This window comes from Aythya ferina (genome assembly GCF_964211825.1).
Source record: "Aythya ferina genome assembly, chromosome: Z".
Lineage (NCBI taxonomy): Eukaryota > Metazoa > Chordata > Aves > Anseriformes > Anatidae > Aythya > Aythya ferina.
The window spans coordinates 34,557,386-34,573,984 of record NC_140299.1 but is presented as its reverse complement, the minus strand read 5'-3'; the positions used below and the strand labels follow the sequence as shown (position 1 = coordinate 34,573,984).

Genomic DNA, 16,599 nt, shown 5'->3' with positions numbered 1-16,599 from the left:
TTTATTAAAGTGGAAAAAAAAAAGATTGTTGAGTCCATTAGAATTGTTTTTCAGTGATTGTACAACAGCGGTTACACACCTCTGAAAAAGATTGATTTTCCTCTCTAAAAAGAAACATAACGAGACACAGCTCTTAGAAATACATTTTCTAATGCATAGCAAATACAGGCCACAACATTACAGTGCACAGCAGTGATTATTACAGACTTTAGGCCTTTATTTCTTTATTATTATTGTGTTTTTCAGTGTGCCTAAAAGCACACCAAAAAGTAACAACTGAAGAAAAATACAAATGATTAGCAAAGCAGCTGAGTCCTGTAAAAGGTGAATAATATTTTCCCATCTGGTACTTAGTGAAACAGTATTTTAAATACATGTGTTGTAATGAATGAGGCTTAATTTTACCAAAATTCCATTTAAACTTTGAGATCTAGTTTCTCTTTAACATTCATAACATAAGTCAGGAGTTAATTGTCACAACTAATTTGAAGGAACAATAGTGTCCTGGGTTTCTGAAGAGGAAATTGACTGGTCATACTGGACGTATCACCAATATTAGTTAAAGATACCTATCCCTGCCCAAAAATCCAGCTCTCCAAACCCTAATCTATCCATGAAAACAGGTATCTTCTGCAGACACTTGGTAGGGATTCTGATCTATGATTATGTAAATGCATTATGCAAAAAAATGTACATATACAGATAGCTGCAGTCATAGACAGTTATAATTAAGAAAACCCCACAAACAAGGATGATTGAACAAACAGCAAATCAGCCACATCAAGTGAAAGAGTCATCCAGCTTTTAAGGACAAACTGTTTATGTGGCCATGTCAACATGACCAGTTATCTGATCGTGCAGCTAGAACTGACCATCTGCCATTTTTAATGCTTTCAGGTCAGTGCAGCTCTTTTCATTCTTCTGGCCAAAGCAAGCATGACTTCTGGAGGAGAGGCACGCTGTTTGCAGTTTCCTCAGGCTCCTCATCACCTTCCAGGCCTGGCAGCATTCACTTGGAAGGGATCCCACCACCTCCTTCCAAAGGGATGAGAGAGCACAGAGGGGACACGCTCCAGGAGCACAGCTTGGTGAATCAGTCAAGGACCAGGCTGAGAGTGATAGGAAATGGCAGAATAGTAAGACACTTCTGTTGTGTGGTGATGGACTGATTTATATATTAATTGGGGTTTGATATCTTCATTTAATTGTCCTATTTCTGAAGTGATTCTACCTGACTGTGCAATAGGTACTACCTATTTGCATTTGTCCTGAGTCAGACATAAGTGTTACAGGACTAAAAATACTGTGAAGGGGGATGGGGAGTGAGGAGGCACAGGAACCTTTCCTGATTTTGAAGATCCATGTATGAGGGAGAGGAATGAAAGCAGCTGGGACAAGGAAAAGTTCAACAAGCAACAACAGTAATTATGTAGCTTTTAATCTTGTCTAAGTTATGGGTCAGCTAGAAGAAAGATGCAAGGTTTCACTGGAGACACTCGAGTCACGCCAGTGCATGGAAATTGTAAAACTGGTCCTGAAGTTGTAAGGGTAAAAATACTGTTAGTTTAAACAGTGAACAGAGCCTGCCCATTGAGTTTTCCTATTTAAGCTATGTTGGTTTTGTCATGTTCTGCTTAAAAGTTAATGCAATCTGTTTATAAAAACACTTTTAACGTGTGATTTTTGACGGCTGTTTTCAAAAGTCATTAGTCTGCATTTTCAGAGAGAAAGAGCTAAAATCATTCTGCATAATTTGTAATTTAGACCATGTAGCACATCTCACTGAAATTTTTGTTTCTTTAATGTATGAATATGTCCATCTCGTTCTGCTATTGTACTTTTTTTTTTTTTCAGGTTCATCCTTCATCTGTATTTAGAAATGGAACGGATGTATTTTTCAAAGTAAGAATCTTGTGAATATTGCTCATACATTTCTGTGATTTCTTTCTGATTCTGCTCTTTCTGGACTTTATGCAGAACAACTTGCTAACCAAGTTCATTGTTCATTGTGACCAATGCTTTATTTTTCTGTGTATCTTCCTTTTTCATTGGTATAATTCCCCTTTAATTTCCAACAGTTTGTACTATTGCTGGGGGTGGGGGTGAGGAGGTAGGGGAGGGGAGGCAGTATTTAAAAGCTGCTTGTAAGAGCTAACACAGTTTTTCCTCTCCTGTTTTGCTTGTTTGTGGTACTGTAAATCCAAGTATCATGGGATGGTATCACTCAAAATGGAGGATGATACCTCATCAGCTAAAGCAAACAAGAAGGCTGAAGTGTCAGTAATTAATCAAGCACAAACGCAGATAAATGTCGTCTCCTCTAGGAAGACAGAAATCCCACAAGCTGATAAGGCAGAACTGGCATCTGAACCACGCTCAAGCCATGAAGTATGAAACCTTTTCTTTCATAGGAATTTTTACCATCTGCTTTCAGTTGTGCTCTTTTCCAAAATTAGTTAATGCCTCTGAGATCAGAAGCCTAACTCCCCCTGTTCCAAAACTGAGTTTGAACAATACGCAGATAAATTAACAACTTAATCCTTGCAGTTTTCGTGTAATGAAGTTTAATATAAGAGCTGTTGCATCTGTTTCACGTAACTTGTTTGTTTTTTGTAATTATTTCCCTTCAAATGTTCAAGTGCCATTCCCTTTTCCAGGACTTCAACTCCTTTCCAAAGGCTTGTACACCAGATTTGAAGGGGCTCTTGCATTATGAAGAAAGCACTCAGAAGTTATTTCAGTGTGATGGGATAATATGGACATTCTGGAGTTCCCAAAGCAAGGTAAAAAGGTCACCATTACTATGCATCTGAAGCAGAGCATGGAGTCTGCAAAGCTTAAGACTCTGAAGCAAAGGTTCAGCCTGTAACAACTACTGAGTTGTGCTTGCAGGGGATAAAAAAGTTGTCCAGAGTCACGTTTACTGTGAACAGAAGTGAAAATTCCCAGAGACAAGATGAGAGCTTGATTGCTGTGGCTACCTTTTGTTTCTGCCACCCACAGGTGCTTCTAGACAAACTGCATGGACACAGTTGTCTTGATGCTTGTGGATGGGATTTAGTAAAATCAACTGACTTAGGTATTCTGTAAGCAAACATCCTCCCTTGCCACTCACTATCTCATACTGAATTTTTGTTATACCTCATTCCCTACGCAAACTGTAGGAGCCAGGAAATGTTATCCAAAGCAATGTCCTCTCTTAAGAGGATTTCTGGATCTGAGACTTTGTGTCAGCTTTATGCTACTGGTTATAAACCATGGAGTCCTCTGGTAGGCATGTAATTCTTTACATCTTCTAAGTGATGCTTTAGCTTTATTGACATACACTAATTTTCATGTTCAGTCGAATTCTGGAGAGGCTATCAGCAGCACCTTCAGCTTCAAGCCTGATTATTAGGGCTCTTACCCAGTAAGAGTCTGTTCTGCCTTTTCATCTTTTATTTCAGGAGGTGAGCCCAAAAAAATGTACCTCCGGATGGAGTCATCATGATGGGAACTGCTATTTACTGGTAGTAAATCACAAGGTCACCTGGAATACTGCTGCTCGGGCTTGCAGAGAACAGTAAGCCACTTCTCAAAACAAATGTATTTGATGTGCACTGACTGTTGCCCTGAACTGAATGTTGATCCTGAGGATAAGCTCACTTGGATAAGCCCTGCTTTTGTTGTGCTGCACAGCTACAACATGATTGAACAAGCCCTGGGATTCTGACCCAGTGGAAAATTCATATATCATTAGTGTCATAGGATTTTGGGTGGTTATCATACTATATTCATTATATGGATGCCTTTCTTCAGCCTTCTCTGATCCACCACTTCTTTGACTCTGTCTTCAGTTAATATTAGCAACAGCACAATGTTACCAGCTCCTTTGTGCTGCATGGTATTCTTCTGAAGAAGCTGATTCAGGATCTGTAACTACTCAAAAACTTTGTCATCCAATTTTACAATAAGATTTTGACTTCTAAGGAAAAATGAAAGTTAGTAAATTATAATAATAATTGTAACAGAGTAGGAGGCAAATACAAAATCCACCATACAAGCCAGCCTTGAACTTTTGAGGCCTGCTTTGTGATTTTTGTTTTAGGAGCAACAGTTTAGGACTGGAAGAAATGCTAGCCTTGGTAACATTGAGCTTGCCTGGGGTCATGCATGTTCAGTATCTTGTGTTGAATCCTGAGCACCAGGCTGAACAAAAGGATGGGCTTTAATTGCCTCTTTCTATTGCTCCATGAAATGAAAATTGAAACACACAGATGGGTTGCAGATGAAAGAAACAGAATATATTCAGGAAGTGGTTGAAGAATATATAGGCAACATGAAACATGTACAAGCATGCATGACAAACCTTGATTTATTCCAGTCAGTTATACCGGTTTATTTTGTCTTGGTAACAGGCGAAAGGAGAGTCTTAGTTCCAAATATGTTCTATCCAGATAATGGACAATACTCTGTATGAAAACTCACCACAAATCTCATATTGTTGATAGTTTTTCCTAAAGTGTTGGGTTATCCCAGCAAAGCTGTCAGTTGTGAATATTCTAGTATTTCTTCCCAAAGGACTCAGCATTCAGTTGATTTCTGAGGAATTCTCACTGAATTAATCACATGTCTGTATGCTGGGAGGTATTCCCATTTCGTAGAAGAGTGTGTTCCCAGGGACCCATACTGTCTGTGGAAGATAACTTCCTGCTGAAGGCTATAGTGTGTAATACAGAATTTAAACTGAGTAACAGTAAGTTAGTGACAGCGTGAAACAGATACACAAAGAGTCAAGGCATATCACAATCCACAAGCAAGTGAATCCTAGGGCAGTGACAATTTAATTAATGTCAGATTACCACAGACTGATGAAGCCTTATCATGGTAAATGGAGTACTCCTGCCCTCCACCTGGAATTGATTTCCAAAGTAGGACCCCAAGCACACACTTTAAAGTGTTACTATAAGATAACTTAATACATCTTATTTTGTGCTTTTGTCCTCCTCCTCCCATGCCCCCATCATCCACCACTGCTGGTTCTGGTATTTCTGTAATTAATACTTCTAGTACTTCTACTGTTGGCATTTAATTGGCTGAAGTTTTCCAATAAGCAAATGAAATCAACATGGATGCCACTTAATAGATCATAGAAACATCAGATATTGAATAAAAAGATTAGAATTGACTTTCATGATACCAGCCAATTTCACTGAAAAAAAAAAATAAATATATATATATATAACTAAAAAAAAAATACAAAAAAAGAATATTTTTTATTACTAAAAAAGTGGCATTATTTTCAATTTTCTATTCTATTTTCTTGCTTGACATTTGCTAGTATGTAGATCAGGATAAACAGCACAAACAATTTATCATGGAAGCAACTGCTGTCTGGACATAACTATGTATTTGGGCTTATGCAAACCCATTTGGGTTCTATCGCTGCATGTTGCAGCAGTGAGCTTTGATATGTGTTGCATCCATTTGTTACAAGGGACATACCACTCTTTGGTTTCCATGTGCAGAGATAGAAGACAACATAAAAATGGGCTTGTCTTGACAGAAGTTGCTGAATAGTGATAGTATGGTTAAAAAAAAATCTCAGCTAATTGCACATAAAATCTTGTACCATTTCTAAGCCTCCTCCAATACACTGGAGAGAAAGGTGTTTTAAAACTCATTTATCTGTGTTTGTTTCTTATGCATGAGGAGACTCTTGGCAGCATGAAGAGAGGCATCTGAGGGATATTATGGCTCAGTGACCACACAGCAGCCTGATTTAGCAGCAATTTTGGTCATTTATGTTGCAGTTTTTGTTTATCCCATAGAACCACATGTTCCCCTAGGGTCAATGCAGCAGGGCTCACTCACATGTAAGATGGTTTCACAGCTGCTCCTGCAAAGACAGAATCCACTGTTGCTTGATTTGCTGTTAGTCAAATGATGCCTTCACCATCTCAAAGTTAAATATTCAAAGAGAATCTAAATATGATCAGATTGCAGATCATTTGCTGCCAGCTTTTTAAGACAGGCTGTTCTTCTGTTTTGTGTTTGTATTTTAGCAACATGTGACTTCAGTCCTTAGGAATCACAGGTAAAGCCATATCTAAAACAATGGTTAGATCCTTTGTGATGGCTCTGTACTGCCTTGTGCAAAGCAGGGTGGACCCAACTGCTCTCCACTCCTAATGCTGTACTAGTTCTGTAAGAGACTGATTTAACTTACATTGTTACAGGCGACTCCAGCATAGGAGAGTAACTACAGGGAGTAATTTTGAAGGCCCAAGGTGTTTGACTTTCAACAGCCACTCTGGATATATAGGGCTCCTGTAAACTCAGCATCATGTCTGTCAATCTCATCTGATTGTTTTGAATATCAGGAGGTGTCATAAGCAACGCTAGACAGCTATTTCAAGGCACCAGGATTACTCCCTAGGTGAGCAAACAAAAGCCTGGGATAATTACAGCAGAGCCTCTCAGTCACTGCCCCTTCACTGTCAGTATGGGACATGAATTTACTGCAGTAATTCATATCACATGTCCTCCTGTGCTACAGAGATCTTCACTGCCAGTCAAGTCTGCTTTTGCAGAAGTTCAGTTTATCAGAATGGTACAGACCTCCTTTAAACGTACTGGTTAATTTCATGTAAAATCAGAAAAGTCTTTGTGGTAAGTGTTTTGCATATAATACTTCAAGGTTAATGGCTACCTGAAATATTTCCTTAGCTTGGGAAACTGCTCTTAGAAGAATGCTCTTGACTTGAAAGCAAAAATTTTAAATCACAAAGGAATGATTTGCAAATGGACTTACTTACCAGAGGAATCAGTGTTGTGGTTTTGTTGTTGTTTAAATAAGGCAGTATGACCTTATTTATAAATATTTATAAATAAGGCAGTATGGAGTAATTTAAATTAGGAAGTGGTAGATTTACATAACTCCATAATGAACATTATTTCATCAATTCTTGTGTCAGGAGCTCTGCCTGGAGATACAGGTTAGAAATATTAACAGCAGTGGTATTTCAGTACTGTTTTCATTTCCCTACAATACCGCAAAACCCTTGACCAGGTTTAATGATTAGAATAGTTGTTCTCTCTCCAGTCATGTTTGTTGGTCAGGCTGTATTTAGAAAGCACTCTTATGGAGGAAAGATTAGATAACATAATTATTGCACTGCTTTCCCTTCACAATGCTGAAGGCTCTCACTGGTGCTTGTGTTGAAGAAAGTCTGAATCTGTTACTGCTCAGACCACCCTTGTATGTAAATGGTATAGCAGTTACTGATACAAATTGATGCTTTTTTTTTGTTTTTAATTTTCTTGAAATTATTACAACTCTCTAAAGTATCTGACTAAGTTCTGGTGCTTTGATTGTCTTTAAGCAGCAGCCAGATAAAATGCCTATTTTTGTTCTTGCTTACTAATGGTGATACCACAGAGACTGCTGCCCAAAACTCTTCTCAGCCTCAAGTTTGGTGACTGGCCAGCCACAGTCACTGTGAGGGGGAATGGCGTTCTGCTGCTGAATCAGTTACCTGGGGAGGACACCCTGAATGAGCTGCCCTGCTTTCCTGGACCTTTTGTTTGAAGAAGAAGAATCCAAAACTTTCCAAGAGCATTAGCCAGAGTAACTGCTTTGTTCACTGGAGACTTGGTAGATGGGCCTGGTGGTTGAGCACAGAGAAGAAGCATGTCACCCTTGTGACGCAAGGGGACAAAGAGTACACACACAAGAGCTGGTAACACAGCTTTGCAATCAGTGGGTGAAGTTTGGGGATTCTGTACCATAAGGAGGTGTGCAATCCCTGGCCCCTGTCTGGGTGCTTCTAACCACTTTCTGCTGGGTCAGTCTACCATTTGTAAAGTCATGATCAATGCTTCTGAGGCCACCCTGCCACACCTCTACCTGTGGATTGTACATAGAAGATGTCAGTAAGATCCTTCATACTTTGTTTTTTGGTGGTCTCAGATCTTAAGGGACCTTGATGGGGCCTGTGTATGGTCCTTGGTCTAGGGTAGCCTTGCATCAGGGCACATCAGGTACACAGCGTAAGGGCTAACACACAGCTGTCCTGTAGGTGTTGGGGGATCCACTGTGCAAAGAGGGGTAGGGGGGTGAATCCTGTGCTATGTTGGATTTTTAGTGTGGTGGATTTTTATTTTAGAGAAAAGGCAGTATTGATAAACAATTATGTCCATGATTTAAAACATAGTTTTTGAGTTTGTTACACATGTCCAGTATACACATATTTTATTTGCGCAGACATTTTAATTTTTCCATTAGAAAATTAGAAAAATCAATCTAGGACTTAAGTTCTACAAGTAATTGGTAAATGTAAGACTAAATCTTTATGTAGTTATTCTTTCATGCCTGTACTGATTTTCCTGTGAAATGTGAGCTATAAGCTGTATGTTAGAATCCTTCATGCATCTTGTTGGTAAGTCTGTGGGAGATGTCTGTCGCTCTGTGGAATTCTAATTACTTTCTTCTCTCTTGTTGAGCCTAGATACCAGGGGAGTCTAGCAAGTGTGGCTAATGAACAACACATGCAGTGGCTGTGGGACTTCAGCGGGAGAAAGCCTTTTTGGATAGGCAAGTATATCAGCTGACAATAAAGTGACTGATGATAAAGCCTTAAACTGCTACAAGTTTTCAGCACCATTTCCAAATGCTTCATTGCCCTCAACTTTCTGCAGCTTTTGGTATTTCAGAGCAATGCATAAACTGATAGCTGTCATGCACCTGGATAATTTTATGTCTTTATCAAAAAGAAGAGTTTATCATGATCTGTGTTGCCTAGAAACCTTTCCCGTTTTAAACCTAGCTGGTAAAATAAATCAACTAAATCAGCTTTAAAAACTACATTCAGTTTGTACTCATGTTTAATGGCATAATGATTCTGTTACCCTGAGAGAAATAAAGTCCTTTGATAAGAATAAAAACTACAAGCCCATTGTGTCAATTTTCTAATTGTCATCTCTTCTAGCTAAGAAGAAAGGTCATATCTGACCCATTTTGGTCTTAGGAACTCAGAGGCTAAGTGAAAATGCATACTTTAAGTTGTGCTAACTATCATCCTTTCAACAGTATAAACAAGATCTATGAAGATCTGCAGGATTTTATTTTCAGGAGGAATCCATGAAGTCTGAAGCTGCCCAGGCTTGAATATGACACTCTATTTGGCATCCTAAGTATCAAAAGAGAAACTTGGGGTATGATAGACATGGAGAGAAAGAAAACATTTCAGGCCAGTAATGTGGAAAAAAGTTAAGTGTAGATGCCGTACAAAATATTAAAGTGTATTATTGCTTGTATTTCTCCAGATTTGTTCATTTATTTATTTATTTTTGGCCTGCACAATTTGCATATATTTTTTAAGAGGGATAGGACAACATGCTTCTGTTGACATCAGGCTCCAGGGATGAACAATATCACTCATTTGGTCTTACTTATTTCACACAGGCTTGAATGACCAAGTCAATCCTGGACATTGGGAGTGGAATGGAGGAGAACCTGTCACATACGTTAACTGGAGAAGAGGCTTCTATCACTTTCCAAAGAGAGGCAACAATTGTGTATTAGTGCAGAAGAGAGGAAAATGGCAAGCAACTGACTGCAGGAAGGTCAAACGGAACAGCTATGTATGTTCTAGAAAGCTGTAAAGAATGGAGGATCCCTGTGAAAGCATGTGGATATTCCTTTTGTTTCAGTCTATTTATCTGCAGGCATGTGATGGTATGCAGACAGAAAACTATCTTAATTATCACCGAGGTTTTATTTTGTGTTGCCAGAGATGCAGATGCATTGGATTCCAAACAAGAAATAGAGGTCAGTTGCAAACAGTAAGTCCAGGTCAAGGCTTTGAACTCTTCCCAGAAACTTTGATCTGTCGCTTATTCATTTGTATTTTCACACCAAAGAGCTAGGCCTAACCGCTTTCATCAAATTTCTGTGTAAACATACCTTTGTTTACACAGAAAGAAAGAAAAAACAAAGAAAGTAGCACATCAGTTGATTTGCTTCACTCTTAAGGAGTGATTATGGATTGGCTATTGCTTTAGTACATTTGCAATAAAAACAGCAGTTTTACCCTGCAGTCACAGTGAAAGAAATACTGTTTGGGGTGGAAGTGAGGGCAGACTCTGCTGTCTGAAAGCAGGTTATCTTGTGTGTGGAAGGGTGAGACATTTTGTTAGGATACTTTTTGTACTTTGTACTTTTTGTGTGGATATCCTAGTACAATGTTCTACAAAAGAATAGCAGTGATATGGTTTAGTGACAGAGTACCAACATGAGCAAAAGCCTTGTATTTCTTTTTCTAGTATCCAAGAACAGCTTCAGATCCTAATGGATCTGCTCATATAGAACTGCACATTGTTTGTCACTTCTGACTAAAATTATTCACTTATTCACTGTTTTTTAGAATTGCATGATGTTGCTATAATTTTTACAGTGTAATTAAATAACTGGACCTCTGCAAATTTAATGCTATCTCGAAGGATGATTTACACACACAAAAAAATTAATACTGAAGCTTAATTCCAGAATAGTATCATGGGATTCAGTGATACATGAACATGAATAGGATTTATATGTGTGTATAAGCCAATGTAATCGTGAGACATACTTTGTACTAAAGCAGCTATGGCTTTTGAAAAGTATTAATCTAAGTCCTTATTAGGGATTTGAGGTTTTAAAAAATAATTATAAAAAATCCAGATTTAGTTCTGAGAATAGCTTAAAAACAGCATTTAATAGAAAAAAAAAAAAAAAAAAGACCCAAAAAAAAAAAAAAAAAAAAAACAGAACAAAACAACAAAACAAAATAACAAAACACCAAAACCCAAACAGCTGCCCATAACTTAATTTTAACTTGTTATATATACATGCCATTGTCATGTTACCACTTGGTAACATTATAGTAAAGTTATTCTTGACATGACAAAAATCTTGTTTTAGGACCTCTTTACTGCCAGCCTTAAAATTAAAAAAAGAAACAAGTCATAAGCTTGCTAAAAAATTAAAGCTTTTTTCAAACCCTCCCTCTGCCTGACATGAGTGTATGACAGGTGGTGTGGCATCGAGTATGAAGAATTTACCATGTACCATATGAACTCTCAGCCCTCCCATCTGCCTGCCTGCTGCCAGCAGTTGTTTCTGTCCACGTCCCTTACAAGCTCATCAATTCGGCCAGACTCTTGATCAATTACATTTGTGCACCATTTGCACCTCTGCTCTTTCTAGGACTCCTCAAAGTAATTTCTCAGTCCTGTGAAGGAACAGATGCAGCAGAATCACCTCTCCTCTCTGTGCTGGAGGAACTGTTCCAGAGATTATTTATCCCTCCTTGTTGCGTATGATGAGTTAGAACAGGCATGTGAGTAGCTGGACAGTCCTTCCATGTAGGAGAGCACCTTTCTGAAGGGACTCTTGCACTCTTGCAGATAAGCACAAGTGCCTTACAAGATTAGAGGTAAAATACTGTGGACAGAACCATATCATATTGTTGGTATCAACAGATACAACCAAACACACTTCCATAATTCGTTTTTGTCTTTATAACCTTTATGCCAAGCTTCTAGACATTTTTATAAACACTAACACTTTTGCTCAATAAATTATCTAAACCAAAATGATATATATGCTAATTGTTTCAAGAATACCCCCAAAACAAGTAGTCTCTGAGTACCTGTCCAGACCTGTTTTTATTTCTTTGTAATTTTATATATATATATATATTTCTTTTCACTGAAAACAAACAAAAACAAAAAAACAAAACAAAACAAAACAAAACAAAACAAAAAAAAACATGGTGCAACAAAGCACACTTGATAGCTTGATATCATGTTCTGTAATTGCAGGGAAAAATGATTAAGAGAGGTTGTTAAACATAAAATTTTATTTCTTTAGGGACTTCTTGTTATAAAAACTACTGAGCTTATTGGTACTATCTTTACAAAACCTATCAAGATTATTAAGTACCCCTCCTACTTATATAATGAATGACCTTAACAGAGAGGGAATTTTGGCCGTGGAGTTTGTTACTGGACCAGTAACTAATATATGACTAGTGACTGTACTGAGACAGCACTGATCTCAGAAATTTGCTTGTGTGTGAAGAGTGGAAAATACCCCTTTTCTGTACTTTACTTGAAGTACCTTAAAGCAATTGAGGTGTTTGAAGTTTTCAGTACACAACGGATAGTTAGTTATGCAAACTATATGCATTTTCTGCTTTCATGAGATCTGATACAATATTTTAATGAAGCTAAAATTCTTACATGATTTTAAAATGAAGCATTTTTTTTTTCAGTGATCTTTGCACTCTTTATTAGGATAGGTTCAAAAAATATTACATATTCAAAACAGGGAAAGCAAAAATATGTCACTTTTTCTGTTGCCATAGGAAGTTGTTGTCTCTAAGAGTTTTAGTAAAGAAAAAGCCTAAAATCCTGAGAAGTTACTGGGAACTTTTTCAGTCTTCAATACAGCTTGATTTAGACTCTGAATAAACTTGGGAAACTGAGCAAGCATTCAAGGATCAGTGTCAACATAGAATTTTGAGAGGCTGAAAGTCATATAAATACTGGTGTTCACCTGTGGATGTTCTGAATGAGCACAAGTTTTATTTTACCAGAACTACCCATGTGTCTTTTAACAGCAACAGAATCAACAGGTGACAGCTCAGTGAAAACAAACAAACAAACAAAAAAACCACAAATGTTGTTAGCCCAGCTTTCTAAAAAGGGAATGGTGAGCTGCTTGTGTGCCTGCTTCTTTTAACCACCTCCTCTCCCTGTCAGCTATCTTTTTAATTTGTTGACCAAGCAGATGACTTGCAGATGACAGCTGTGTAAAAAAATGGTAGGCAACTTGCCACAGGAACACTTCTTCCAAAGCAGAAAATTCTGACCTGAATTCTTTTGATATTACACTGTTGAGATCTTGCCATGGGTGGAGACCTTTGAAGTAACCCAGTAACTGAAGCTAGTAATATTACCTCTTGTCGCTCCCCAGATTCAGCCAAATACAGGGAAAACAAGCTTCAATAACTTAAGAACAAATTGTATTTGCGTGAGCAAGTGTGTTGTTACTAATGTCATAGAGATCAAGTTTAATTTGGAAAAAATCACTAAAGTTTTCGAGATCTCTTCTGTACACACAGAAATGTAATGAAGGCATTCTTTTTTCACTCATTCTAAAACTACAAAAATAGGCTTGAGGAAATTATATATATAACTCAGCGAATACTGTGATTCTACTTTATTTACATCACAAGACTGGTGCTAACCTAATTACTGTATTCAGAACACTATATACATTGTTATGCATAGCTTTGTGTTAATACAAAACTGAAACATATCATTTTGGTGAATCTGTGTTTCTTCAGTTTCCTTCCATAATTGAACCAAAGGTGCTTTTTGTTGTTGTTGTTTTCATTTTTTGTGTGTGTGTGTTTTATTTTTGGTGGTTTTATTTTTATTTTTTTAGCTAGTGGTAAAAACGTAAGTGTTGGGCATAGTAGTAACGTACTTATAGTTAAGTATAATATAGCTGCTGTTTATTCTTTGCAGTTTCTGAATTCTGTTTCTTCTTCTGCATGAGCCTTTCTGAATTAGTACTATAAGGACATATATATCATAAGCAAACTATATGTTTAATAGAAAATGCTGGAATGTTTATTTTGAGAAGTAAATTTAAAGAAAGTTACAAGTCTACAAGCAGATATATAAGAGAAAGAATGACTTCAAGAAAGATTGTCAGTCCATAAAATTAATTTTTAAAATGATTCATCATTTAAAGGATCATTAAAATTAACAGGAAAAAAAAAAGGCATTGTTTCTCATTGTGATCTTCAGTCAGCTTCATTGAGATTTCAACTCTTTTATTACAAGAAGCTATGCTACTTGTAATTTGGACAATGCTGCTACACTATCTCCACTGCTTAACTACTATTCTGTTTATCAGTATATAACCAGTATAAGGGTAGAAGACAAGAACAGAGATTTGTTAGTTTATTTTCACAGAGCTGAGATAATGTATTTTTTTCAGTAGTGGAAGACCTAATGAATAGCAACATGATACCTAAATAATTGGATATAAGCACAGTATGCAAAAGGATACTATTTTATGCATACAGACAAATTTTTCAGACAAATCTTAATACATTTTTACTGTAATTAAATACATTTAATTTCTTTCTTTCTTGTTTTTCTTGTTAAATTTAATTTCTTTCTTTCTTCTTCTTTCTTGAATTATGCTAGAAACATTTTCTTGCATATTTCTTCAATTGGTATTGTTGAACTCCTTGGTGAATTATCACTGCTAACCAATTATTATTCACACAAATTATTCTGAGAAATCGTGTTTTCCTCAAGACTGAAATTTCCCATTGCGCAGACTCCTCCTCCTTCAGTGTCTCAAGGTTTAATAAGCTGTAGCGATCAGGAACATATTCAGCACAGGTCCTCAGCATGGCTTTGGAATTGAGTATGTTCTCAATTAGGTGGTACATATGTACCGGTATGATGGAGGAAATGCTTCAGAGGTGGCTACCAGTCCAAAATCTTCCATCCTCAGAACTGCAACAGAGAGGAAACAATCCATTGCATCATGTGTCCTTAATGCCATGCAGATTATTCCATCTTACTGTCAAGTGTTGTGAGAGCAATGAATCAACACATATGAAAAGAAACTTACCCTAGCTCTGCTAGACACAAAAGTGAACATTTTCAAGTGCAAGAATCTACATTTTGGCAGTAGTTTGAAACTTAGATTCTAGCTGTGTTTCTCCAGAACAGAGAAAAGAAAGAGAAAAATGTGAATGGAAAGGTATATTAATGAGTCAATGCAAGTAACAACACAACAAAAGACTAGAAGCTGAATAGACAAAGGGTGAAATTCATGCTGTACAGTACATAAGGTTGAAAATACAAAATTATTTACTGGCTATTCTTTCCTATCACACTTCACAAAAGCCTTTTGGTTTCATAATTATAACTTCCCCGTGAGGCCTGTATGCGATCTGTTTTCCCGAAACTCAGTAAAACAAAGACCACAGATGGCTTTCTTTGATAAGTACAATAAATGGAGAATAAACTGCATAGTGCTAATTCATTAGTTCTGAGGTCTTCATGTGGGTTCTGTAAAAGATATATGTGGATACAAGTTTGTCTACATACAATGTGTTTCTAAAATGATAGGATATTGAAGTGGACTGTAAAATATAAAATCCATTTTAATGATTTAATCATTAATCATGTTATAATGAAATTATTTAGCTCAACAGAAGGCAAGTAATTCAAGCACTGCCTAAGAATTATTTTTAGGCATCAACTGGCAGTGTAACTAATTACTCAGTTTATGTCCATAATGACTGAATAAACTCCAGCTCTGAAACGAATGAATAATACCACTTTGCATTTGCATGTCACTTGTCATCTATAGACCTGATAGTGTTTTTAAAAAGATGGGCAAACATTCACAGTGACTATTTCTGAAAGCAGAATGTCCTGAAAAAATGCTACTATGAAGGCAAATCAAAGCCTGCCTGAAAGACGCTGCTGCATTTAGCCACAAAATTTAACAACCAAAATACAGTGAAAACATGTGCTATGCTTACATGAAAGGATAATCAGGCAGGAAAACAAGTTTTTATAAAAGATACATCATTGCTTTTTGTAGAAATCTGAGATTAGCTGCATTTGGAACATAATGATAATGTGCTCAGTCCAATCTCTGTTGTCAATTATTAGACTATGCAGTTGATGTCACCACAAAAAGACGTACAAATACTTACTATTTTTAACTTTGTAGTGGTTCTCCAAATTCACTGTCCAAGCTGGGATGCCTTCCCATAATGCAGGCTGGCTCCTCGCTGAAACGAGAGGCTGAGGACATGTCCTGCTACCTGTGTGCAGTTATGCATGCAGCTGACTCCAAAGCAGATTTAGACTGTGTGTAAATATAGAACAAACTGTGCCCAGATGTACCAGGCCCCGTTTCTTACCAAATTTGTCTCTTGGAAACCAGCCACAGCTTACTATTGTAGGCATGAAGAAGCAGGATGAGATTAGCCTGGCAGAACCAGGGCTGGCATGCAGCTTTTGGCTCTCAGCAGATCTTTAGGTAAAACTATCCAAGAAAATCCAAGAACCAGAGTTTGCTTAGCCTAGAGGAGATAAGAGCTCAGTTTTCTGCCTTTAGGTTGTAGAGAGATTTGTTGGTATTGCTTTGCTTCAGCCTTCTTTCTTGCTGTGTGGTACAGGATAGAACAGAAAATACCATCCTGATCTTAAACAGTGTTTTTTTGTTTGTTTGTTTGTTTGTTTGTTTGTTTTCCAGCGCCATTGCACACTAGCAGTTTAACATCTATATCTATATGCCAGAATAAATCTTTATGCATTCCTTGTTAACATTTGCACTGCACAAATAATCCACAACATTTTACTTTACATACAAGTGTCTAGGACAAGAATTCCAGTACTAACATTTTCTTTATTATTGTGTGATATTCTTAAATTGTTTGCACAATGTTTCCTGCTTGCAGCCTGATTGGTTCTTTGTGAAAAGATGCAGGAAGAACCCCCTCTTGGAAAAAAAAAAGGGAGGGGAGG

General features: G+C 37.2%; 1 protein-coding gene and 1 long non-coding RNA gene across 7 annotated transcripts in view; one reads left to right on the top strand and one right to left on the bottom strand.

Moving 5' to 3' along the window:
* Positions 1 to 13,348, top strand: part of FREM1 (FRAS1 related extracellular matrix 1) — a 71,200-nt gene extending 57,852 nt beyond the window's left edge. For 4 of the 6 annotated variants that reach the window (XM_084504740.1, XM_084504739.1, XM_084504741.1 and 1 more), the window contains 7 exons: positions 898 to 1,136; positions 1,855 to 1,902; positions 2,206 to 2,388; positions 2,658 to 2,783; positions 3,447 to 3,562; positions 8,490 to 8,575; positions 9,446 to 13,348. In XM_084504740.1, coding sequence (XP_084360866.1) covers positions 898 to 1,136; positions 1,855 to 1,902; positions 2,206 to 2,388; positions 2,658 to 2,783; positions 3,447 to 3,562; positions 8,490 to 8,575; positions 9,446 to 9,645 — 998 coding nt within the window. In that variant the 3' untranslated portion in view covers positions 9,646 to 13,348. Of the gene's footprint in view, positions 1 to 897; positions 1,137 to 1,854; positions 1,903 to 2,205; positions 2,389 to 2,657; positions 2,784 to 3,446; positions 3,563 to 8,484; positions 8,576 to 9,445 lie in introns of those variants that run through there. The other 2 variants (XR_014687340.1, XM_084504742.1) reach the window with 2 other exon arrangements.
* A 289-nt stretch (positions 13,349 to 13,637) lies between these two features.
* On the bottom strand, positions 13,638 to 16,233 carry LOC311427407. The gene is made up of 2 exons (XR_014687342.1): positions 15,783 to 16,233; positions 13,638 to 14,565 (listed from the first exon to the last, which is right to left on the bottom strand). It is a non-coding gene; the product is annotated as an uncharacterized lncRNA (long non-coding RNA).
* Between the last annotated feature and the right edge of the window lie 366 nt (positions 16,234 to 16,599).